Below are 26,072 nucleotides of genomic sequence, written 5' to 3'. Positions count from 1 at the left end.
CAAACAGCCTGGCCCTCAAAGAGCTGTATGATTTTTATTCTTTTTGACACTGGGACACCTGAAAAAAAAAACACTGGGTTTGACACTTACAGCGACTTTATATGCAGCTTCTATATAAAAAACAAGATTCTGTATGAAGGCCACCTCGTCAAGAGTGAAAATAATACGTAAGCCTAGTAAAGAAAAACAAACAATGGAGTTAACGGAATTATGTTGTGAAGAGAGAGCTGCCAATTACAAATTACAAATATTACACTAGGAAATAAATCCTTTTACCCTCATTTTCATTTTTCTTACTAGGGCATCAAAAATTAAGTATGAAGTAAACTGTAACAGTTAATGTCTAATCTCGGAAGGAAGGAAGGAAGGATGGGGGGAGGGAAGGGAGGAAGGAAAGAATGGCTCCACTTTTGTGTGTGTGCCTAGGAGTAGAAAGGATCGAAAGAGAAGATGTGGGGCTTTCGGGTATGTGTTGGATTTGTGCAGAGAAGATTCCACAAAGCAAGCATTTTAGCCCAGAGCAACCACTGTCTTATCTTTGAGTGAGCCAAAGGGCGGGTACTTTTCCCCAATGGCAGATGGGGAAAGTAGAGCCCTCAACTACAGGAGATGGCTTTTCACCTCATAGATCTGCCCAGGTGGCTACATCAACGTGTTAAAGCAGGCAGTGACCAGGAGAGCTGGTTTTTTGCTTGGGTCCTTGAATGTATAACTGGTTATGACAAATACATGTTTTTATTTATTTTTTGGTTCTCCTGTTGGATTTTTAAAATTTTTATTTTATATTGGAGTATAGTTGATTAACAATGTTGTGTTAGTTTCAGGTGTACAGCAAAGTGATTCAGTTATACATATACACCTATCTATTCTTTTTCAAATTCTTTTCCCATTTAGGTTATTACAGAATACTGAGCAGAGTTCCAACATGTATTTTTATTTTTTTAATTTATTTATTTATTTTTGGCTGAGCTGGATCTTTGTTGCTGCACGCGGGCTTTCTCTAGTTGCAGTGAGCGGGGGCTACCCTTTGTTGCGGAGCACGGGCTTCTCATTGCGGTGGCTTCTCTTGCTGCGGAGCATGGGCTCAGGTACATGGGCTCAGCTGCTGTGGCTCGCAGGCCCTAGAGAGCAGGCTCAGTAGTTGTGGAGCACGGGCTTAGTTGCTCTGCGGCATGTGGGATCTTCCTGGACCAGGGCTCGAACCCGTGTCCCCTGCATTAGCAGGCGGATCCTTAACCACTGCGCCACCAGGGAAGCCCCCAACATGTATTTTTAAAGTATGAATTCTTGAAGCTGGTATGGGTATGGTAAGATATGCACCCTTAACATCACTGGGGGAAGTTTAACTAGTAAACTGCTCTGAAAACAATTTAGCAATAAGTATGAGTAGCCTTTGAATGATATCTAACTACGGGAAGGAAGCAAATAGAGATGGGGGTCAAAGTTGGTATTGCAACATAGTTATAATAGCAAAAAAAAAAAAAGAATAAAGGAATAGTTAAACTAATTATGGAATATCCACTGACAAAGTCATTAAAATTATGTTTATAAACAGCTTGTAATAACAAGGGGCAAATGGTTAAGTTATAATGCTATGTAATAAAAAGACTATATTTATGCATATAGTATGACCTTAAGTATGTTTTTAAAATGCATAGAAAAAAAAAACTTGGAGGAGACACATTCGAATGAAAGTTGGCAGTGATATTTTTTTTCTATGTATTTCATTATATTTCCCAAAATATCTACAGTGAGCTCATGTTAACTTTCATAACCAAAACATATTTTTTAAAGTGCCTGGTTTATTCACGAAGCCATAACAGTATTATTTACTGACTTCTCCTATTTTTAGAGTTTCACATTTGCAGCCTGAAATAAATGGGAAGCCTCTAACTCAGGAGTGTGAATTTAGGGGACTGGAGATAAGAACTCTGAGACACAGCAGCTAAGTGACCTAACTTGAGGCTATTTGGTGCACAGAGCGGGGCAGCAGCTTGGAGCTTGGGAGGCCTGGTGTCCAGGCCTCCATGAAAGCCAACAGCTTGGGCTTCAACGAGAACAATGCTCACAACCCAGGAGTTTTTGGCCCACTCACAGCATGGGTGCTATGGACTGAAAGACAACTCTGGGCAAACTGCTGACTTCTAGAAATTATGTTGTTTGTTTATAATTTGGATAAACGAGGGTGTGTCTAAAGAGGGTGACAGGGTAGTGAGAGGAAGAGCTGAAGGGCCTGCTACTCCTGGAGAAGAAAACTCTAAAATGGAGCATGACACCGTCTGCAGATATTTGAACTGTTGAACGTAGATCTGACCTAGGTTGGTCCAATAATTAGGCGACAGAGACAGCAAGGAAGCTTTGGGACCAACCAGTGAGATGCTGACAGAGCTGGCGCAACAGCCCTCGTCCTGCAAGGGTTCAGGAGGCTGACTGTCAACAGAGCCACAGAGTAGCGCACATAATGCAACGCAAAAAGAAGCATGCTTTTTCTTTACAGAAATAGCTTATTTTGAATACTGATCAATGCCTGCCCCTCCCCGCCCCCTTCTGGATTGTCACTCCCAGTACAATGAGGTCAATCAGCCCTGGCTCACCGGAGGCAGTCATCTGGGCCAGAAACAGGAGGAAGAGGGAGGTGGCATCCACCTGGAGGTGGCCCCACTGGTCGTCGCCCACCACGGTGCTGCAGGTGGCGGTGTCGTACTTGGCATGCAGGCTGTCCTTGGTACTCTGAGTGTGCTTGAACCTCTCCACTTTATTCACCTGAGAAAGCAAGTCGGCTGCTCGCAACTAAGGGGTTCATGGCTGGCAAAGGTCAATCTCTTGGATCTAGACCTTTTATCTGTTACCTCTGGGAGCCAGTGGGATGGAAGGCAGGGGATGGATGTTCACTAGTGAGCACCACACAGAGAGGCTGTGCGGGGGACTCTTCCTGCCCATCACCAGAAATGTCTGAGCCCAGCGCCATTTTAACAAGTTCTGCAGGGCTGAGGGGTCAAGCCGCAGGGTTTCCTTGTCTGATATCTCCAGCATGAGCTGTGACACACAGTAGGAACTCAATGAGAGGGAGGGAGGAGGGGAGGGAGAGGAGCCTCCTCTTCCTCTTTAAATTTCCAATCTTGTTTCCTTATGTTGAAAGGGAAAGAGCAATGTCGTCTTTGAAGACTAATGAGGCACGTGCCGATTAAGGGTCGGGACTGTATGATATTTATCTTGGGATCTGTGTAGATCTTAGTATGATGTTCTGTATACAATACATGCTCAACAAATTGTTTTATTTACCCCTCACTGAAAATATCAATAATATTAATGTCAAGTTTTAAAAACTCAAGCATTTCAACTCAAAAGAAACCCTTTTATAAACTCAACAGAATAAACAACAGTACATGGCTTTCTAGGAGTGGCTTTTAAAAACAACATTTTCTTCCCTGTTTAAAAAAAAAAGGGCACATTCTCCTTTTACACAAGTTAACTCTTGAAAAGAGATTCTGAGAAAGTATTCTTTGACTCTGGTTCTATAGCATAATAAAATTATTGAAGATAATTTTAAAAGGAGAAAGTAAGCAAAATATTTTCAATTTCTCTTCATCTTGAGAAAAAAAGTTCAAAACACTTTAAGAGTGTTAGTTGTCACCATGAATATGAAGTGCCCACTCAGAGGACCCAAAAATACATCTGTCGTTTTCCACTTACCTGTCTCATCATGCACTGGAGAAGACCCCGCATCAGTTTCACCACGTTCTACGGACATAAAATGGAATCAGTAATAAGGCCAGCTTCCCTGCTCCATGAAAACAACCTCCTCACCACATGGCTGGTAAGCCAGTGCTGCCTGGAGCCTTCCCCGAGAAGGCATATACATGCATTCTGATTGTTTAGGTTATTTCTATCCACTGCATCACAAAGAAATTCTTGACGAAGTGACTTATCTCAAATAAAGGAACTGGACCAGATGGCACCTCCTGGCACTGAAATCCAGTGACTCCTGCTTTTAGCAAGACAATTTTTATAAGCCTAGTACCCTGGAGCTTTATATCACAATTCTTAGTAATTTATTTTTGTTATACTAAGGATGAATTAAGTCCACCACCATGCCTGCCCCAAAATAATGATGCTTTGCCAAAATAGCCATTTGTGACACCATTACTGGACCACTGAGTAAAGTTCTTACAAAATGCAAGTAGCTGCCAACGTTTCTTAATAATATGTATTATTATTATAAATAATATCAATACCACTATGATAATCAGACGTTCTGTCCTGGTATTGTACAAAACTCTTTACCTGGATTCCCACTAATTCTTGCAACACCCTTATGAGGTGGGTGTTATTATTTTCCCACTTTATAGATGAGGATCCTGAGGCTGATGAAGCAACATTGCTCAAGTCTCTCCGCTGAAAGGAGGGGGAGCAAGGACAAAGCCCAGGCCCTCCGACTCCAGAGTTTGAGCTCCTAGTCAATACATTGTGTTGCCTCCCACTTGCTCCACAATTCAGGCCCACTGAAAGACTGGTCTTAATATGTCCTATTAAAAACTCTATACAACTACTTCACAAGTGGCTGGAGAATGGGATATTTTTAGGTCAAAGTAGCCTGGCTGAAAGAAGTTCCCACCCAGGGCCATCAGCGTCTCCTCTCTTATAGAATGCACATGGTTTGCAGGGGAAGACATAGTGAAGGGCCACGAAAGTTAATTGCCAAAGTCTGAAATGGATCACCCTTTAGATTCTTCCATCTCTAAAATCCTAGGAGTCTAGAGTATAATCTCACTTTATGTCATAAACTCTTTTGATGCAGAAAATATTACCTCATAATTAAAAGGTATAATTAACACTGTTATAATTAACATTTCCTACGGTGTTCAGCGTAAACATTTGCCAATCGACTTCCCCTCAAATAAAGAAAAGTTATTTTCCATTGTGAAGAAGCACAGTGGTTCCCAACTGGTGGTGACATTACCATCCCTGGGGATGGGGGAGCATCTGGAAATGTGGGGTGGAGGCATTTTTATTGTCACCATGATGGGGGTGGGAGCTACAGCCTTTAGTGAGTAAGGACTAAGGACACTATATGTCCTGCAACTCATGGGACAGTCTTACACAATAACAACTGTACTGCCTAAGCCCCAAATGCAATAGTGTCCCTGTTGAGGATCATTGGAAGATCCCGTGTTATTTTCCATAATCAAGGGAGATGTCTTCTTTAGTTATTAACCACACTCAACAAATCAAACAGTGTGGCCTATTTGTGCCTCTCTATCGTCAGTCACAGATCGGCAAATCTAGTCTACTGTAACCCCAGAAACTGCTTACAGAGGAGAGGTAGTGTGTGTGTGTGTGTGTGTGTGTGTGTGTGTGTGTGTGTGTGTACACGCGTGCGGGTGAATAGGCAGGCATGGGTTTACTTGGATTTTGTGTCAGAGGAGGATAGAAAGTTTGGAGGACATGAATATCAAATTATTATACTGTTAAATGAATGATTCACTTATGTAATAGCCAAGTTCTTAGAGGAGCATTCAGTGCTTGCTGTATGCATTTTATTCTCTTTTTTAAAATTAATTAATTAATTAATTAATTATTTCATTTGTTGGCTGCATTGGGTCTTTGTTGCTGTGCGTGGGTTTTCTCTAGTTGTGGCAAGCAGGGGCTACTCATTGTCGTGATGTGCGGGCTTCTCACTGCAGTGGCTTCTCTTGTTGCGGAGCACAGGCTCTAGGCACGTGGGCTGCAGTAGTTGTGGCACGCGGGCTCAGTAGTTGTGGCTCACGGGCCCTAGAGCACAGGCTCAGTAGTTGTGGCACACGGGCTTAGTTGATCTGCGGCATGTGGGTTCTTCCCAGACTAGGGCTCAAATCCGTGTCCCCTGCATTGGCAGGAGGATTCCTAACCACTGCGCCACCAGGGAAGTCCCTATGTGCATTTTCTATACTACCCATTCTTGCCTTACCTCCAAGACTGGGTGATTTCATTACCTCATACTCAGCATGCCTAGTCAAATCCAGACTGTCCTTTCCTTGCTCACAGAGACAGGCTTCCTCTCTTAGCTTCCCTACTGCTGTCAAGGCTGCCGCCACTCATGCCCACTTTGGTTGCTATAAACAATCACCAATTGGGCCGTAAGAACTCTCCCTGGACCTGACAATCCACTGGCTGTGCCAGCCAATGAGAAATGATGAATCAAAGACAAATCCCAAACGCTCTCATGCCAAGAGATCTATACTTTTATACATCAATGCTCCTTACTTCAATGCTATTACTCAAAACACTCTGAAAATACTTCCTGTGCTCAGGGGCAGATTATTTTCTTACATACTTAGTGATGGGCAAGTCTTCGCTTTGGTGGGTATGCTGGTTTCTAATTTTGGAAAACAATAAAAGGTCCTCATTGTGCTGTATGGTAACACAGGCACAAAAATTGGACAACACCAATGTGGTTCAAAATTAAAGGGTGACTATAAATTAAAAAGACTGCTTTGGAATGACTCAAACTGAAAGGAATTTTTAAAGGAAATTCCAAACATGTTTTAAGCAGTGGCAATAATGTTTGGATAAATATCCTTTCAACACGATTACTCCAAAGAGTATACACTTTGGAATGTGTAGTTCTGGTGTGCTGACTCTTTAAAAGCTATCATATTAGTTTATAATGACATCTTGTATATAAGTATGTATAAAATTGACAGAGCACGTGTGAGAGAAATGTAGCTAGTTAGAAATTTGGATGTCTATTCAGTGTGATTTTTGTTGTTTTTTTATGGAGGGAAAAATCTCAAAAGGAGAGACACATGAGAGGCTGAGACCACCAAAGTGCCTCCCCAAAATATACTATAGCAGAAATGGAGGAGAAGCCTGTACCAGACTGTTTTGCACACACAGCTACCTCCTTGTAGGCTTTTCAGTTCAAGGAAAAGGTGCTGAGCGGCCAAGCCACGGCTGCCAGTCAGCCTTACCTGCTCCAACTCGTAGGCCTTGGCTTTGTCCTCATCGCGGTCAGCATTCTTGCGGTAGGCCATGCCCAGGCCCCACACAGCCAGGATGCTGTAGATGTTATCCCGCACCCAGGCGTCCTTCTGCTCATGACTGGCTGACAGCAGCCCCGTGACGGGATTCTATCAGAGAAGACAAAACGATTCAGCACGGCCCTTCACCTAGCTCCTGGGCAATGAACGCTCACCCTAATCAGGGCACGAGGGCTGGGACGAGAAGTGAAGAGACCCTGCCACCAACAGTGTGATCTTGGGTGAGAAGTGACATCACTTTTTCTAGGCTTTGGTTTTCTCATCTGTATAATGAGGATATTAGACTAAAAAAATCTCTGAGGGATCTTCTAACTTGTGAGTACTTGTTCTTTGGCTTTCAGACCAGACCATACTGTTTTAAGTAACGAACAGAAGAAACAGCAAACAGAAAAAGCCTTCAAGGCTTTTACAAATCTGTGCATTACACAATTAGATCTTCCTCTCCCTTTGTGTTTCCACACCATTTAGTAAAGCATTGAACATGGGAGCAAGAGGCCCCACTCTACCACTCTAGCTCAGTGTGACCGGGGAAGCCACCTACCTTAAAAAGGAGGTGCCGAGCAAGGGGCCATCAGGGGCTTCCCTGGTGGCACAGTGGTTGGGAATCTGCCTGCCAGTGCAGGGGGCATGGGTTCGATCCCTGGTCCGGGAGGATCCCACGTGCTGCGGAGCAACTAAGCCCGTGCGCCACAAATACTGAGCATGCGCTCTAGAGCCCGCGAGCCACAACTACTGAGCATGCGCGCCTAGAGCCCATGCTCCACAACAAGAGAAGCCACCGCAATGAGAAGCCTGCACACGGCAACGAAGAGTAGCCCCCGCTCGCCGCAACTAGAGAAAAGCCCAAGCAAAGCAACAAAGACCCAACGCAGTCAAAAATTAATTAATTATTTTTAAAAGGGGGGGCCATCGGGGTTCCTATGTAGCTATGGTATCACCAGTATTTAAAAGGGCAGCTGAGTCACTAAAAAGCCAGACCTTCACAAAAAGTGTACACAAATGTTCATCACAGCATTATTCATAGTAGCCCAAAAGAGGAAACAACCCAAGTGTCCATCAACTGATAAATGGATAAACAAAATGTGATCCATACGAACAATGAAATATTATTCAGCAATAAAAAGGAATGAAGTACTAATACACGCTACAGCATGGATGAACCTTGAAAACATTACACTAAGTAAAAGAAGTCAGTCACAAAAGTCTACATACTGTATGATTCCAATTGTACAGAATGTCCAGAATAGGAAATCTATAGAGATAGAAAGTAGATTAGTAGTTGTCTAGGGCTGTGGGTAGGAGTGGGATGGGAGGAAATGGGGAGGGAGGGAGGGAGGGAGGGAGGGAGTGAGTGACTGCTAACAGGTTTTTTCCTTTCTGGGGGTGATGAAAACGTTCTAAACTTGACTGTGGTTATGATGTACAACTCTGTGAATATGCTAAAACCCATTAAATTGTACATGCTAGATGAATTGTATGGTAAGTAAATTATATCTCAATAAAGCTATTACTTTTTTAAGAATCTAGTCTTAATAAACTCTGTGCCTAGAAATAAAATGGATAAGATAGGAAAAGAGTCACATAAAGATAAAGCCTCTGTTGACTTTTCCTGAAATTATGCAAAGAAATATGTATCTAATAAAATACATCATAGCAATCAGAACCCTGCCAGCTTAAATTATTATTCAAAAGGGTACCAAATTATTTACAAGAGGGCTCATTAAAAAACGCTGCTGGGTACTTTCAAAGTGATACTGCCAAGGTTACTGGGTAAAAAAAATATTGGCATAGTTTCAGATGATCCCACCTAAGGAATTAAATATTTGACTTCCTCTTTAACTAATCTATGCCCTCTTCAAAAACATCTAAAACGCAACTGATGGGCCTTCAGGGGCAGCAGCATTCAGTGTATTGACACTGTTCTACAGCCAACAACTACAGATCAATGATATTAAAGTCAACCAGAAGTGAAGTCTAGGAGTGGCTGAGGGACGGTATGAGTCATTCCAATAGTGGACTATTGGAGTTCTTTTTTAAAAAATCACTATGCACCAACAAGGTATAGCATAGGCATCTTTATCTGTTCTGGGTCCTGTTGGATAAACTCAGGGCAGGAAACCATCAGGAGGTGCACAGAAAGAACTCAGCCCCTTCCTGGCGTACCCATCAACCGTGAGTCCACTGAGACAAACAGCCTTCCAATGACACAGCAGTGAGAGCTTACACAGCGCCAAGTGTGGCTTGCATTATGAAATGTCACTGTTCTGTTAACTGAAAGTCACCTCTTTGGTTCTTTAGTTTGGGTTTAACTATAAGTGGATTAGTTCATCCCCACCCAGAGCTAAACTGTCTCAGCCTCATTCCACTACAGAGAAGCAGTCTGGGTGTTTCAGGGGACCCCCATATTCAAAACTGCATACACAAGCCATGTTAAATTAGAGTGCTGCTGCACTCAGCAAAAGGAATACCTACTATTATGAACTGAAAGCCTGTCTCCCCAAAATCCATACGTTGAAATCTAATTCCCAATGTGACAGTATTGAAAGTGGGGCCTTTGGGAGATAATTAGGTCATGTGGGCAGAGCTCTCATGAAGGGGATTAGCGCCCTTATAGGAAGAGAAGGGGGCAGCTACGAGGAGAGCTACAAAGAGTCAACGGTAGTGTCCCAATACAGTATTAGAGGAGGTGGCACAGACCTGCACTGGGACTCAGCACTCCTGCTCTCGGGGAACTGACAATGACATCCTTAAACTGTAGAAGAAGAGGTCCAAAACAGATGAGCCTAACATAAACTGTGCTTCATCAAGGGCAAGGGGCCAACAGCTGGGCAGTTTCTCTTTTAAATCCAGTCATTTGTCGGCCCCTCTCCAACATTTGTTCATTTCTAATTTAGGGGAAGCGCCTTTCCTGGCTCCTGTTTATGGGAAAAAAGGGTAGGACCCTAAGGCTTAGAATGGACTGGGCCCAGGGCTTGGCCCCTATACTGTCATAACAACACTAAAATCTTGGTGGCTTATATTTCTCGCCCATGTCTTGTGTCCATCCCTTTTCAGCTGTGGTTCTGCTCTGTGTTACCTTCCATCTAGGAACCAGGCTACTGGGACAGCCTTATGCCCACAACACTGCCCATCTCATGGCAGAGGAGAAGAAAGACAGTGAACCATGAGCTGCCTCTTAACAGCTGCTGGTTAGAACTGACACATATCACTTCCTCTCGTGTCTCACTGTTGAAAGCAAGTCACACGGCCATTCCTAAGTTCCACAGGGTAAGGATGTGGAAGCCTCTCCCAGGGGTGAGAAGCAAATAACTGTGAACAACCATTATGTGAATAATTATTACTACTATTACTTTTTAGGTATGAAAATTATATTTATTTAAACCAAGGAAAGAAATCACAAGTTATGAATATTAAAAGCTGACCAACATCACAAAATCTGTACCTGCCTTAGACACTTCTGTAATACTTTTTATTTTTGAATTGCTGAATTTTATTTTATTTACTTTTTTATACAGTTTATTTTATACATATTAGTGTATCCATGTCAATCCCAATCTCCCAATTCATCCCACCACCACCACCACCCCCACCATCTTCCCCCCTTGGTGTCCATACATTTTTTTCTCTACATCTGTGTCTCTATTTCTGCCCTGCAAACGGGCTCATCTGTACCATTTTTCTAGGTTCCACATATATGCGTTAATATACGATATTTGTTTTTCTCTTTCTGACTTACTTCACTCTGTATGCCAGTCTCTAGATCCATCCACGTCTCTACAAATGACCTAATTTCATTCCATTTTATGGCTGAGTAATATTCCATTGTATATATGTACCACTTTTTTTTTTAACATCTTTATTGGAGTAAAATTGCTTTACAATGGTGTGTTAGTTTCTGCTGTATAACAAAATGAATCAGCTACACATATACATACATCCCCATATCTCCTCCCCTTTGCATCTCCCTCCCTCCGACCCTCCCAATCCCACCCCTCTAGGTGGTCACCAAGCACCGAGCTGATCTCCCTGTGCTATGCAGCTGCTTCCCACTAGTTATCTATTCTACATTTGGTAGTGTATATATGTCCATGCCACTCTCTCACTTCATCCCAGCTTACCCTTCCCCCTCCCCGTGTCCTCAAGTCCATTTGCTACGTCTGCATCTTTATTCTTGTCCTGCCCCTAGGTTCTTCATAACCATTTTTTTTGATTCCATATATATGTGATAGCATACGGTATTTGTTTTTCTTTCTGACTGACTTCACTCTGTATGACAGACTCTAGGTCCATCCACCTCACTACAAATAACTCAATTTTGTTTCTTTTTATGGCTGAGTAATATTCCATTGTACATATGTGCCACATCTTCTTTACCTATTCACCTGTACATGGACACTTAGGTTGGTTCCATGACCTGGCTACTGTAAACAGTGCTGCAGTGAACATTGGGGTGCATGTGTCTTTTTGAATTATGGTTTTCTCTGGGTATATGCCCAGTAGTGGGATTGCTGGGTCATATGGTAATTCTATTTTTAGTTCTTTAAGGAACCTCCATACTGTTCTCCATAGCGGGTGTATCAATTTACATTCCCACCAACAGTGCAAGAGGGTTCCCTTTTCTCCACACCCTCTCCAGCATTTGTTGTTTGTAGATTTTCTGATGATGCCCATTCTCACTGGTGTGAGGTGATACCTCATTGTAGTTTTGATCTGCATTTCTCTAATAATTAGTGATGTTGAGCAGCTTTTCACGTGCTTCTTGGCCATCTGTATGTCTTCTTTGGAGAAATGTCTATTTAGGCCTTCTGCCCATTTCTTGATTGGGTTGTTTGTTTTTTTAATATTGAGCTGCATGAGCTGTTTATATATTTTGGAGATTAATCCTGTCTGTTTGCAAATATTTTCTCCCATTCTGAGGGTTGTCTTTTTGTCTTGTTTGTAGGTTTCTTTTCAAAAGCTTTTAAGTTTCATTAGGTCCCATTTGTTAATTTTTGTTTTTATTTCCATTACTCTAGGAGGTGGATCAAAAAAGATCTTGCTGTGATTTATGTCAAAGAGTGTTCTTACTATGTTTTCAACTAAGACTTTTATAGTGTCTGGTCTTACATTTAGGTCTCTAATCCACTTTGAGTGTATTTTTTGTGTATGGTGTTAGAGAGTGTTCTAATTTCATTCTTTTACATGTAGCTGTCCAGTTTTCCCAGCACCACTTGTTGAAGAGACAGTCTTTTCTCCATTGTGTATCCTTGCCTCCTTTGTCATAGATTAGTTGACCATAGGTGCGTGGGTTTATCTCTGGGCTTTCTATCCTACTGCATTGATCTATATTTCTGTTCTTGTACCAGTCCCATCCTGTCTTGATTACTGTAGCTTTGTAGTACAGTGTGAAGTCGTGGAGTCTGATTCCTCCAGCTCCGTTTCTTTCCCTCAAGACTGCTTTGGCTATTCGGGATCTTCTGTGTCTCCATACAAATTTTAAAACTTTTTTGTTCTAGTTCTGTAAAAAATGCCACTGGTAATTTGATAGGGATTGCATTGAATCTGTAGACTGCTTTGGGTAGTATAGTCATTTTCACAATATTGATTCTTCCAATCCGAGAACATGGTATAGTTCTCCATCTGTTTGTGTCATCTTTGATTTCTTTCATCAGTGTCTTATAATTTTCTGTGTACAGGTCTTTTACCTCCTTAAGTAGGTGTATTCCTAGGTATTTTATTCTTTTTGTTGCAATGGTGAATGGGACTGTTTCCTTAATTTCTCTTTCTCATCTTTCATTGTCAGTGTATAGGAATGCAAGAGATTTCTGTGCATTAACTTTGTATCCTGCGGGGCTTCCCTGGTAGCGCAGTGGTTAAGAATCCGCCTGCCAATGCAGGGGACACAGATTCGAACCCTGGTCTGGTAAGATCCCACATGCCGCGGAGCAGCTAATCCCGTGCACTACAACTACTGAGCCTGTGCTCTAGAGCCCACAAGCCACAACTACTGAAGCCCACGTGCCTAGAGCCCATGCTCCACAACAAGATAAGCCACCATAATAAGAAGCCCACACACCGCAATGAAGAGTAGCCCCCTCTCGCCACAGCTAGAGAAAGCCCACGTGCAGCAATGAAGACCCAATGCGGCCAAAAATAAATTTTAAAAAATAATAATAAATAAATTTTGTATTCTGTAACTTTACCAAATTCATTGATTAGCTCTAGTAGTTTTCTGGTGGCATCTTTAGGATTCTCTATGTATAGTATCATGTCATCTGCAAACAGTGACAGTTTGACTTCTTCTTTTCCAATTTGTATTCCTTTTATTTCTTTTTCTTCTCTGATTGCCATGGTTAGGACTTCCAAAACTATGTTAAATAAGAGTGGCGAGAGTGGACATCCTTGTCTTCTTCCTGATCTTAGAGGAAATACTTTCAGTTTTTCACCATTGAGAATGATGTTTGCTGTGGGTTTGTTGTATATGCCCTTTTTACGTTGAGGTAGTTTCTATGTCCACTTTCTGGAGAGTTTCTATCATACATGGGTGTTGAATTTTGTCAAAAGCTTTTTCTGCATCTATTAAGATGATCATATGGTTTTTATTTATAAATTTGTTAATATGGTGTATCACGTGTATTGATTTGCGTATACTGAAGAATCAGTGTATCCCTGGGATAAATCCCACTTGGTCATGGTGTATGATCCTTTTAATGTGTTGTTGGATTCTGTTTGCTAGTATTTTGTTGAGGATTTTTGCATCTACAATCATCAGTGATATTGGTGTGTTATTTTTTTGTTGTATCTTTGTCTGGTTTTGGTATCAGGGTGACAGTGGCCTCATAGAAGGAGTTTGGGAGTGTTCCTTCCTTCGCAATTTTTTGGAAGAGTTTGAGAAGGACGGGTGTTAGCTCTTCTCTAAATGTTTGATAGAATTCACCTGTGAAGCCATCTGGGCCTGGACTTTTGTTTGTTGGAAGATTTTTAATCACAGTTTCAATTTCATTACTTGTGATTGGTCTGTTCATATTTTCTATTTCTTCCTGGTTCAGCCTTGGAAGGTTATACCTTTCTAAGAATTTGTCCATTTCTTCCAGGTTGTCCGTTTTATTGGCATAGAGTTGCTTGTAGTAGTCTCTTATGATGCTTTGTGTTTCTGTGGTGTCCGCTGTAACTTCTCCTTTTTCTTTTCTAATTTTGTTGAGTTGAGTCCTCTCCTTCTTTGTTTTGATGAGTCTGGCAAAAGGTTTATCAATTTTGTTTATCTTCTCAAAGAACCAGGTTTTAGTTTTATTGATCCTTGCTATCGTTTCCTTTGTTTCTATTTATTTCTGCTCTGATCTTTATGATATCTTTCCTTCTACTAACTTTGGGTTTTGTTTCTTCTTCTTTCTCTAGTTCCTTTAGGTGGAAGGTTAGATTGTTTATTTGAGACTTTTCTTGTTTCTTGAGGTAGGCTGGTATTGCTATAAACTTCCCTCTTAGGACTGCTTTTGCTGCATCCCATAGGTTTTCGATCGTCGTGTTTTCGTTGTAATCTGTCTGTAGGTATTTTTTGATTTCCTCTGATTTCTTCAGTGATCTCTTGCTTATTTAGTAATGTATTGTTTAGCCTCCATGTGTTTGTGTTATTTATGCTTCTTTCCTTGTAATTGATTTCTAATCTCATAGCATTGTGGTCAGAAGATACTGGATATGATTTCAATTTTCTTAAATTTACTGAGGCTTCATTTGTGGCCCAAGATGTGATCTATCCTGGAGAATGTTCCGTGCGCACTTGAGAAGAAAGTGTAACGTGCTGTTTTTGGATGGAATGTCCTATAAATATCAATTAAATCTATCTGGTTTATTGTGTCATTTAAAGCTTCTGTTTCCTTATTAATTTTCTGTCTGGATGATATGTTCATTGGTGTAAGTGAGGTGTTAAAGTCCCCCACCATTATTGTGTTACTGTCGATTTCCTGTTTTACAGGTGTTAGCAGTTGCCTTATGTATTGAGGTGCTCCTATGTTGGGTGCATATATATTTATAATTGTTATATCTTCTTCTTGGATTGATCCCTTGATCATGATGTAGTGTCCTTCCTTGTCTCTTGTAGCATTCTTTATTTTAAAGTCTATTTTGTCTGATATGAGTATAGCTACTCCAGCTTTCTTTTGATTTCCATTTGCATGGAATATCTGTTTCCATCCCCTCACTTTCAGTCTGTGTGTGTCCCTAGGTCTGAAGTTGGTCTCTTGTAGACAACATATATATGGGTCTTGTTTTTGTATCCATTCAGCGAGCATGTGTCTTTTGGCTGGAGCATTTAATCCATTCACGTTTAAGGTAATTATGGATATGTATGTTCCTATGACCATTTTCTTAATTGTTTTAGGTTTGTTTTTGTAGGTCCGTTTCTTCTCTTGTGTTTCCCACTTAGAGAAGTTCCTTTAGCATTTGTTGTAGAGCTGGTTTGGTGGTGCTGAATTCTCTTAGCTTTTGCTTGTCTGTAAAGCTTTTGATTTCTCTGTCGAATCTGAATGAGGTCCTTGCCGGGTAGAGTAATCTTGGTTGTAGGTTCTTCCCTTTCATCAACTTAAATATATCATGCCATTCCCTTCTGGCTTGTAGAGTTTCTTCTGAGAAATCAGCTGTTAACCTTATAGGAGTTCCCTTATATGTTATTTGTCGTTTTCCCCTTATGATTTCAGTAATTTTTCTTTGTCTTTAATTTTTGTCTATTTGATTACTATATGTCTTGGTGTGTTTCCCTTGGGTTTATTCTGCCTGAGACTCTCTGTGCTTCCTGGACGTGGGTGGCTATTTCCTTTCCCATATTAGGGAAGTTTTTGACTATAATCTCTTCAAATATTTTCTCGGGTCCTTTCTCTCTCTCTTCTCCTTCTGGGACCCCTTTAATGCAAATGTTGTTGCATTTAATGTTGTCCCAGATGTCTCTTAGGCTGTCTTCATTTCTTTTCATTCTTTTTTCTTTCTTCTGTTCTGCAGCAGTGAACTCCACCATTTTGTCTTCCAGGTCACTTATCCGTTCTTCTGCCTCAGTTATTCTGGTATTGATTCCTTCTAGTGTATTTTTCATTTCAGTTACTGTACTGTTCATCTCTGTTTGTTTGTTCTTTAATTCTTCTAGGTGTTTGTTCGTTAATTCTTCTAGGTCTCTGTTAAACATTTCTTGCATCTTCTCCATCTTTGCCTCCATTCTTTTTCCAAGGTCCTGGGTCATCTTCACTATCATTATTCTGAATTCTTTTTCTGGAAGGTTGCCTATTTAGTTGTTTTTCTGGGGTTTATCTTGTTCCGTCATCTGGTACAAAGTCCTCTGCCTTTTCATTTTGTCTATCTTTCCGTGAACGTGGTTTTCCTTCCACACGCTGCAAAATTGTAGTTCTTCTTGCTTCTGCTGTCTGCCCTCTATGTGAACAATTATTATATGAATAATTGTGAACAACTATGCTGTCATGGTGACGTCGCCTGCTAGCTGTGATGGGCTGGGAAACACCCCCACCTGCCGCCTCCACAGCCGAATCATTACTGAATCTAAAGTGCTCAGAGATTAAAATGGTGATGAATTACTTGCCTTTTGCTTTTGGGCTTATAAAAAAATTGTTAAAGTAATAAACTGAAATCCTACTCTTCAGCATAGGGAGAAGAGGGGAAACGAATTGAGATATTAACATCAGACAAAGTAGACTTCACAGCAAAGAAAACGACCAGGGATACAGAGAGATGTTACATAATAATGAAAGGGTCAGTTCCTATGAAGATATAATAATCCTAAATGTGTGTGCACCTAACAAGAGGAACAGGGATACAGACATAGGGCCTAGAACAGAGACCAGAAGTAGATCCACACACATATGACAAATTGACCTTTGACAAAGGTCTAAACACAAAGGGAGAAAGAACAGTCTTTTTAATAAATGGTATTGGAACAAATGAACATCCATATGCAAGAAAATGAATCTGAATCTAAATCCCACATCTTACACAACGTTAACTCAAAATGGATCACAGATCTAAATGTAAAATGTAAACCTATAAAACTTCTGTAAGAAAACATAGAAGATGGGACTTCCCTGGTGGCGCAGTTGTTAAGAATCTGCCTGCCAATGCAGGGGATACGGGTTTGAGCCCTGGTCTGGGAAGATTCCACATGCCACAGAGCAACTAAGCCCACGCGGCACAACTACTGAGCCCGTGCTCTAGGGCGCGCAAGCCACAACTACTGAGCCCACGTGCCACAACTACTGCAGGCCACGTGCCTAGAGCCTGTGCCCTGCAACAAAGAGAAGCCACCGCAATGAGAAGCCCGCACATCACAACAATGAGCAGCCCCCGCTCGCCACAACTAGAGAAAGCCCGCACACAGCAACGACGACCCAAGGCAGCCAAAAATAGATAAATAAAATAATTTTAAAAAGAAAGAAAACATAGAAGAAAAATCTTCATGACTTAAAATTAGGCAAAATTAGCCATGACATCAAAAGAACCATCCATAGAAGAAAAATCGATAAACTGGACTTTATCAAAATTAAAACCTTTTTCTCTGTGAAAGACACTTAAGAGATAAAAAGACAAGCTATAGACTGGGAGAAACTATTTGCGAGTCACATGTTCAACAAGGGAATTGTATCCAGCATATGGAAAGAACTCTCAAAACTCAATAGTAAGAAAACAACTTATTTAAAAATTGGTTGAAAAAAAACTTGAAAAGGGCTTCCCTGTTAGCACATTCGTTAAGAATCTGTCTGCCAATGCAGGGGACACGAGTTCGAGCCCTAGTCCAGGAAGATCCCACATGCCATGGAGCAACTAAGCCAGTGCACCACAACTACTGAGCCTGCACTCTAGGGCCTGTGAGCCACAACTACTGAAGCCCGCGTGCCTAGAGCCCATGCTCCACAACAAGAGAAGCCACTGCAACAAGAAGCACGTGCACTGCAACAAAGAGTAGCCCCTGCTCGCCACAGAGAAAGCCCGTGTGCAGCAATGAAGACCCAATGCAGCCAAAAATAGATAAAATTTTTTTAAAAAGGCCAACATCATTAGCTATTAAGGAAATGCAAATTAAAACCACTGTGAGATAGCACTACCTACCTATTGAAATGGCTAAAATAAAAAAATACTGCCAAACCACGATCATTTCAACAGATGCAGAAAAAGCATTTGATAAAATTCAACATCTATTCATGTTAAAAACTCTTACCGAAGTGGGTATAGAGGGAACATATCTCAACATAATAAAAGCTATTTATGACAAACCCACAGCCAACATAAGACTCAATGGTGAAAACCTGAAAGCCTTCCCACTAAAATCTGGAACAAGAGAAGGATGCCCACTCTCACTTCTCTTCAACATAGTATTGGAAGTCCTAGCCACAGCAGTCAGACAAGAAAAAGAAATAAAAGGTATCCAAATTGGAAGGGAAGAGGTAAAACTGTCATTATATGCAGATAACATGATACTATATATAGAAAACCCTTAAGACTCCACACAAAAACTAGTAGAACTAATAAACGAATTCAGCAAGGTGGCAGGATACAAGATTAACAAACAGAAATCTTTTGCATTTCTTTACACAAACAATGAAGTATCAGAAAGGGAAAGTAAAAAACAACCCCTTTTAAAATCACATAAAAAAATATCTAGGGGGCTTCCCTGGTGTCGCAGTGGTTGAGAGTCCGCCTGCTGATGCAGAAGACGCAGGTTCGTGCCCCGGACCGGGAGGATCCCACATGCTGCGGAGTGGCTGGGCCCGTGGGCCATGGCCACTGAGCCTGCGCATCCGGAGCCTGTGCTCCGCAGGGGGAGAGGCCACAGCAGTGAGAGGCCCGCGTACCGCAAAAAAATAATAATAAAAAAAAATATCTAGGAATAAACCTGACCAAGGAGGTGAAAGACTTATGTGCTGAGAACTGTAAAACATTGATTAAGGAAATTACAGATGATTCAAAGAAATGGAAAGATATCCCATGCTCCTGGATTGGAAGAGTATTGTTAAAATGGCCATACTCCCCAAAGCAATCTACAGATTAAATGCGATCACTATCAAATTATCCATGACCTTTTTCACAGAACTAGAACAAATAATCCTAAAATTTACGTGGAACTATAAAAGACCTAGAATTGCCAAAATAAGCCTGAGGAAAAAGAACAAAGCTGGAGGTATAACCTGCCCTGATTTCAGACTATACTACAAAGCTACAGGAATCAAAACAACATGGTACTGGCACAAAAACAGACATATGGATCAATGAAACAGAATAGAGAGCCCAGAAATAAATCCACACACCTATGATCAATTAATCTTCGGCAAAGGAGGCAAGAATATACAATGGAGAAAAGACAATCTCGTCAGCGAGTGGTGCTGGGCAAGCTGGACAGTCACATATAAATCAATGAAGTTAGAACACTTCCTCACACCATACACAAAAATAAACTCAAAATGGCTTAAACACTTAAATATAAAACATGACGCCATAAAAATCCTAGAAGAGAACACAGGCAAAACATTCTCTGACATAAATGTAAGAATGTTTTCTTAGATCAGTCTCCCAAGACAGGAGAAATAAAAGCAAATATAACAAATGGAACCAAATCAAACTTACAAGCTTTTGCACAGCAAAGGAAACCATAAACAAAATAAAAAGACAACCTACGGAATGGGAGAAAATATTTGCAAATGATGCAACTGACAAGGGCTTAATTTCTAAAATATACTAACAGCTCATACAACTCAATAACAAAAAAACAAACAACCCGATCAAAAAATGGGCAGAAGACCTAAAGAGGCATTTCTCCAAAGAAGACATACAGATAGCCAACAGACACATGAAAAGATACTCAACATTGCTAATTATTAAAATCAAAACTAGGGACTTCCCTGGTGGCAGAGTGGTTAAGAATCCGCCTGCCAATGCAGGGGACATAGGTTTGAGCCCTGGTCTGGGAAGACCCCACATGACGCAGAGCAACTAAGCCCGTGTGCCACAACAACTGAGCCTGCGCTCTACAGCCCGTGAGCCACAACTACTGAAGCCTGCATTCCTAGAGCCCGTGCTCGCAACAAGAGAACCCACTGCAACAAGAAGCTCACACACTGTCACAAAGAGTAGCTCCTACTCAGTGCAGCTAGAGAACGCCTGAGCACAGCAATGAAGACCCAACACAGCCAAAAATAAATTAATTAAAACAAAATCAAAACTACAATGAGGTATCACCTCATACCAGTCAGAATGGCCATCATCGAAGTCTACAAATAACAAATGCCAGAGAGGGTGTGGAGAAAAGGGAACCGTCCTACACTGTTGGTGGGAATGTAAACTGGTACAGCCACTATGGAAAACAGTATGGAGGTTCCTTAAAAAACTAGAAAGAGAGCTACCGTGTGATCCAGCAATCCCACTCCTGGGCATATATCTGGAGAAAACTGTAATTTGAAAAGATACATTCACCCCAATGTTCACAGCAGCACTACTTACAATAGCCAAGACATGGAAGCAACCTAAATGTCCATCAACAGATGAATGGATAAAGAAGATGGGTGGTGTGTGTGTGTGTGTGTGTGTGTGTGTGTGTGTGCACAGACAATGGAATACTACTCTCCCATAAAAAAGAATGAAATAATGCCATTTGCAGCAACATGGATGGACTTAGAGATTATCATACTAAGTAAGTCAGAAGAGAAAGACAAATACCATGTATCACTTGCATGTGGAATCTAAAATATGATACAAATGAACTTGTTTACAAAATAGAAACAGACTCACAGACATAGAAAATAAACTTATGGTTACCAGAGGGAAAAGGAGGTGGGGAGGGATAAATTAGGAGTTTGGAATGAGCAGATACAAACTACTATATATATAATAGATAAACAACAAGGTCCTGTTGTATAGCACAGGGAACTATATTCAATATCCTGTAATAAACCATAATGGAAAAGAATATAAAAAAGAATACGTATATATATAACTGAATCACTTTGCTGTACACCAGAAACACAACATTGTAAATCAAGTATACTTCAATAAATAAATAAATGAAAATTTAAAGTATAGAAAAACTAATGCCAGTACTGTTAACAGGGGCATAGAGCCACTTGAATCCTCACACACTGTTGGTGGGAATGCAAAATAGTGCTGCCATTCTAGAAAAGAGTTTGGTGATTTCTAATGAAGTTAAACAGACACTTACCCTATGACCCAGCAAACCTGCTCCTAGGTATTTACCCTAGAGAAATGCAAACCTCTACATGCATGTTTAAAGCAGCTCGATCCATAACTGCCAGAAACTGTAAATAACTCAAATTTCCTTCAACGGGTGAATGGATAAACACACTGTGATATGTCCATATAATGAATACTACTTGGCAATGAAAAAGAACAAACTACTGATACACACGACAACTTGGATGAATCTCGGGGGCATTATACTAAGTGAAAGAAGCCACTCTCAAAGGTTACATACCATATGATTCCACTTACATGACAATCTTGAAAAGACAAAACTATAGTGACACGGAACAAATCAGCGGTTTCTAGAGATTAGGGTTGGGTGGGATGTGTGACTATAAAGAGGCAGCAGGAGGGAGATTTTTTAGTCGAAGGAACTGCTTTGTATTTTGATTATGGTGGTGGTTACGTGACTCTATACACGTTTTAAAATTCATAGAACTGTAGTCTTTCTTTAGGAAACTCTGAAGAAGCATGAATCTTGGGAATGATTCAAACAGGTGGTAAATCCTCATTTTTGCTTTATAAGTAGAAAAGTGGGTAAAACAGGGAAGCTGCTTCAAGCATAGGAAATGGCTTATCCCTAGATTCAGAGATGAGATGGGTTAAACAGAGAATGGTAAACTCAAAGGACAGAGGTGAAGTTTAAGGAGGCAGAAGTTAGGGCAGTGAATTTCAGTGAGGGTAACGGTACAGTGGTACAAGATGACCGAAGAAGACAGTGTACATGGCTCCCTAGGGTGGTGGGTGTGTAGTTTAAAAACATATATTCAATGTTCAAATTATCAACCTGAAAAATAAAGATAATAAAAGCTCAGGTCTTCGTCATATACGCTCAAGAAACAACACTTATACAATCTTCTTGGTTGGCGGCAATACCAAGATGATACTGAGAGCAATCAGGGGATGGGGAGGATTAACAACAGAAGAGAGCAGCGATGTTGAAAAGGTGGCATCCACTGCTCCTAAGAGGGCGTGTGCATGTGAGAGGAGGGGCACGTAAGGGCTGCAATGTGGATGCTGACCCAGAACAGCAGAACACTTAAGGACTTAGAAAACAGGTTGAAACAAAACTAGATAGAATTCAACAAGAATTTATTTATTGGGCTTACGTGTTCAATAAATGTCTGCTTAACTAATTTTAGTAGCAATCACTCCCACACATTTGAGATGACTCAGCTCCCTTTACACATACACTCCCACTGCCAGGGCCCCAACAACTCTTTAAACAGAACCTCTTCTCTTTTTTCCAAATCACCCCCCCACTCCCCCATCCCAGCAGCTACCCTTTGACCCAGCCACATCTTGCCCCAGTATTTAGGTACAAGAAATTTCAACTATACAACACTGCCTGCAAGTTTTAACAACGAACGACCTACGAACAGCATGTGAGTGGATACCAAAAAATCAAGGCTATGTTAATGGAAGTAGAGTTTTCAGAACAAGGGAAATGAGCGTCTCACTGAACTGCCAGCCTGGCAGAGCACACGTGGCATACTGTCACTGCCAAACACCATGTTTGAAAAGGGATATTCCCTACCTGGAACATACCCAGAAGTTGATCAGGGCTATGAAGAGGCTGAGAGCCACAGCTCATGAAGGGAGAATAGGGTGTTTAGAGAAGGTTTAAGGGAGAGCAAGTTAGCATCTTCAAATTGCTGAAAGGTTGTCCTCTGAAAGAGGGATTTGATTTTTTTGGCTATTCAACTCAAGTCAGATTTCAACTCAACATAAGAGCTTCCTAACATTTAGAATTTTCCAAATAGAATGGACAGGGTTGTAGGTAATGTGAGCTCAGTCTCTGGTATTATTTGTGCAGAAGGTCCCTGAAGGCCGTTCCTCAAGGGAGGCACGGAACATAATGCAGTGTTTAAGGCCACAGCCCCCACACTGTGTAAGATACACCTGGGTTCAAATCTGCTTTGCCACTTATTAGCTATGTGATCTTGAGCGAATTACTTAACTTCTCTGGCCCTTGGTTTCCTTTTGTATAAAAAGAAGGGTTCGAAGCAGACTGGAGACCATGGGTCGGGACCCCTCGGGCCCTTTATTTCATCCCTATTCTAATGGAAACCACTGTTGCCTCTGCCTATCCAGTAACTGTTACCCCTTTTCTGGTAATGGCCTATAATTTCCCCTGCTCTGATTCAGTGTGGTTCTGGGGAGGGGAGGCAGGGTTGATCCCATAACTGCCTGACCCCTGGCCACAGCCCCAGCTGCAGGGAAGGACGTGTGACCCAGCCTGGCCAACCTAGGCACAGTTCAGGGATGTGCACACGACCCAAGCTGGACCAACTGAGAGCCATTCACAGTCAGGACTTTCTCTGGGGGCACTATAGGAAAAGCTTTCTTTCTACAGAGGGCACCAATCTGAAAGACTATAACCTGGAGCTGCCAAGGGACCACTTCTGCCACCACTTGAGATGAGCCTGCCAGAGAATAAAGCCCACTCTGAGTCAAACAGGGCCAAGTAATACAAAGAGGTATACTTGATCATTTGAGCTCCTAAATCCAGCCATGCCTGAATCTAGCCCAGTCCCTTGGGATTTTCAGTTATTTGAGCAATAAATTCTCTTTTGTGCTTAAAGGCCATTTGAGGTGGGTTTGTGTCAGTTACATCTGAAAGAATCCTGACAGATACAACTACAAATGCCTATTAACTAGCCACAGTGAACTAGATACCGTAAAAACATTTGATGCTATTAAAGAAGTCTAAGATTGAGGCAATATTAAGGCAAAATACATAAGCTAGATGGTAGCACCAAACTACTTAATTTAACATTTTGCAGTTCAATTTCTAGCTGGAGGGCACACAGATGGATGCTGTCATCTACCCACCAAAAACGGCACAGAGAGGATAGATTCCTTCGTCCCCTCCCTCCGTCCCCAAAGAAAATCGGAATAGCTCCTTACTGATCTCTCTTTCTCTAGTACTGCTTTCCTTCCAATCCATCCTCCACAGAGGGAGGTCACTGAAAGACCTAGAATCTCAAGCCTTCACTGCCCTGCTCAGAATTCTCCGACCCTACAAGATAGAACCGAAGTCCCTTGGGCAGCCATACAAGGCTCATCATGTGCTGGCTCTTCCTCTCACATCCCGCCTCATCACCCGTCGCTCCCTCCTTAGCTCCCCAGAAAACCCCAATTAGTATTTCCTGCACATGCTCTGCTCTCGCACTTCTGGGCCTGTGCACACACTCTTCTCCCCGCCTGTAATGCTCTCCAGCAAACGCCTCTCCTTCACATGCTCCCTCCTCCATGAAGCCTTCCTGAAGCTCCCTTTCCTATGCTCCAAGGGACAGAGGTGAGAGGCCTCCAGCTAACTCCTACCCTTAGACCTCTTTCCTTTGGATTAAGAATCGCTAAGTGCATCCCACCAACTTGCTCAGTTCCAAGGGAGGATACTGTTCAATTATTCAAATGCAATGCCCAAAAGAAACTAGGATCAATGTTGAAAATACATGATTACTCCCCCAGGCCCCTGTTCCCTACCGCCCCTGTGCTGGTAAAGCAAAAAATAGAATGTGAGAATTTCTATTACAAAAACTCCAAAAACTGGTTAAATTCATTTGTTGTATGGGAATTTTGTTCTAGCAACTGTTTGAAATGTTAAAGGAGATGGGGAAGGGCAATGCCTTGGACTTGGGAGAGGTTTTTTAAAGTGGGAATGACAGCAGCATTGGTTTTAAAATGACTGCATCTGTAATTGAGACTACTGGTTGTGTGAGTAACCTTTCTTTTTTCCATTACTTATTTATTATTTACTTTTTAATAGATTTATTTTATTTATTTATTTTTAGCTGCGTTGGGTCTTCATTGCTGCACGCGGGCTTTCTCTAGTTGCGGCGAGCGGGGGCTACTCTTTGTTGCGGTGTGCAGGCTTCTCACTGCGGTGGCTTCTCTTGTTGCAGAGCACAGGCTGTAGGTACACGGGCTTCAGTAGTTGTGGATCGCGGGCTCTAGAGCGCAGGCTCAGTAGTTGTGGCGCACGGGCCTCAGTAGTTGTGGCTTGCGGGCTCTAGAGCGCAGGCTCAGTATTTGTGGCTCACGGGCTTAGCCGCTCTGCGGCATGTGGGATCTTCCCGGACCAGGGCTCGAACCCGTGTCCCCTGCACTGGCAGGCGGATTCTTAACCACTGTGCCACCAGGGAAGCCCCTTTTCCATTAGTTTAAAAGATAGGTTTTGGGCTTCCCTGGTGGCGCAGTGGTTGAGAGTCCGCCTGCCGATGCAGGGGACACAGGTTCGTGCCCCGGTCCGGGAAGATCCCACGTGCCGCGGAGCGGCTGGGCCCGTGAGCCATGGCCGCTGAGCCTGCGCGTCCGGAGCCTGTGCTCCGCAATGGGAGAGACCACAACAGTGAGAGGCCCGCGCACCGCAAAAAAAAAAAAAAAAAAAAAAAAAAGATAGTTTTGCATAATTTGATATGTAAACCTCAAGCTTTCAGAGAATAATGTTGAAAATTTAAGCTCTAACATGCAGCAGCCTCATGCTTTCCCTAAGGAGATCACAGGTGTGCAATTTTCACTTGCAAATGATGTCTTTTTCTAAATTGCTGCCGATTAGATTTCCCCCTCTGGGTTCACAAATAAAGCACAGGCTGCAAGCTGCCCTGGGCCGACGCATCTGTATCATCTCATACGACTGAGTGATGGCTTACAGGGAAACAAACTGGGTCGGAGGCCAAGCGCTGCAGGCATCCACTTCATTTTAGCTTTGTTCTAGCTTCGTTCCAGATCCCAGTGCTCATCTTAAAACTTTCAAACTTCACAGAAACCGTTCTGGGCCCCTTAGCTACAATCAAATGTGCAAATGATTTTACCACTCTTTTAGAAGATTTT

The 26,072-nt window shown here is 41.9% G+C and overlaps 1 protein-coding gene across 8 annotated transcripts in view; it reads right to left on the bottom strand.

The window, feature by feature from the left end:
* PHKA2 (phosphorylase kinase regulatory subunit alpha 2) overlaps positions 1-26,072 on the bottom strand; it is an 82,357-nt gene that overhangs the window by 45,975 nt on the left and 10,310 nt on the right. For all 8 annotated transcript variants that reach the window (XM_089904729.1, XM_089904730.1, XM_089904728.1 and 5 more), the window contains exons 2-5: positions 6,951-7,109; positions 3,694-3,741; positions 2,595-2,763; positions 91-173 (exon numbers count right to left, since the gene is read on the bottom strand). In XM_089904729.1, the coding sequence (XP_089760855.1) occupies positions 91-173; positions 2,595-2,763; positions 3,694-3,741; positions 6,951-7,109 (459 nt within the window). The remainder of the gene's footprint in view (positions 1-90; positions 174-2,594; positions 2,764-3,693; positions 3,742-6,950; positions 7,110-26,072) is intronic.

The sequence above is a fragment of the Delphinapterus leucas genome, chromosome X, assembly GCF_059928025.1.
Source record: "Delphinapterus leucas isolate spDelLeu-1000000601 "Yukka" chromosome X, BTC_Dleu_Yukka2, whole genome shotgun sequence".
Lineage (NCBI taxonomy): Eukaryota > Metazoa > Chordata > Mammalia > Artiodactyla > Monodontidae > Delphinapterus > Delphinapterus leucas.
This window is presented reverse-complemented; position numbering and strand designations above follow the sequence as displayed.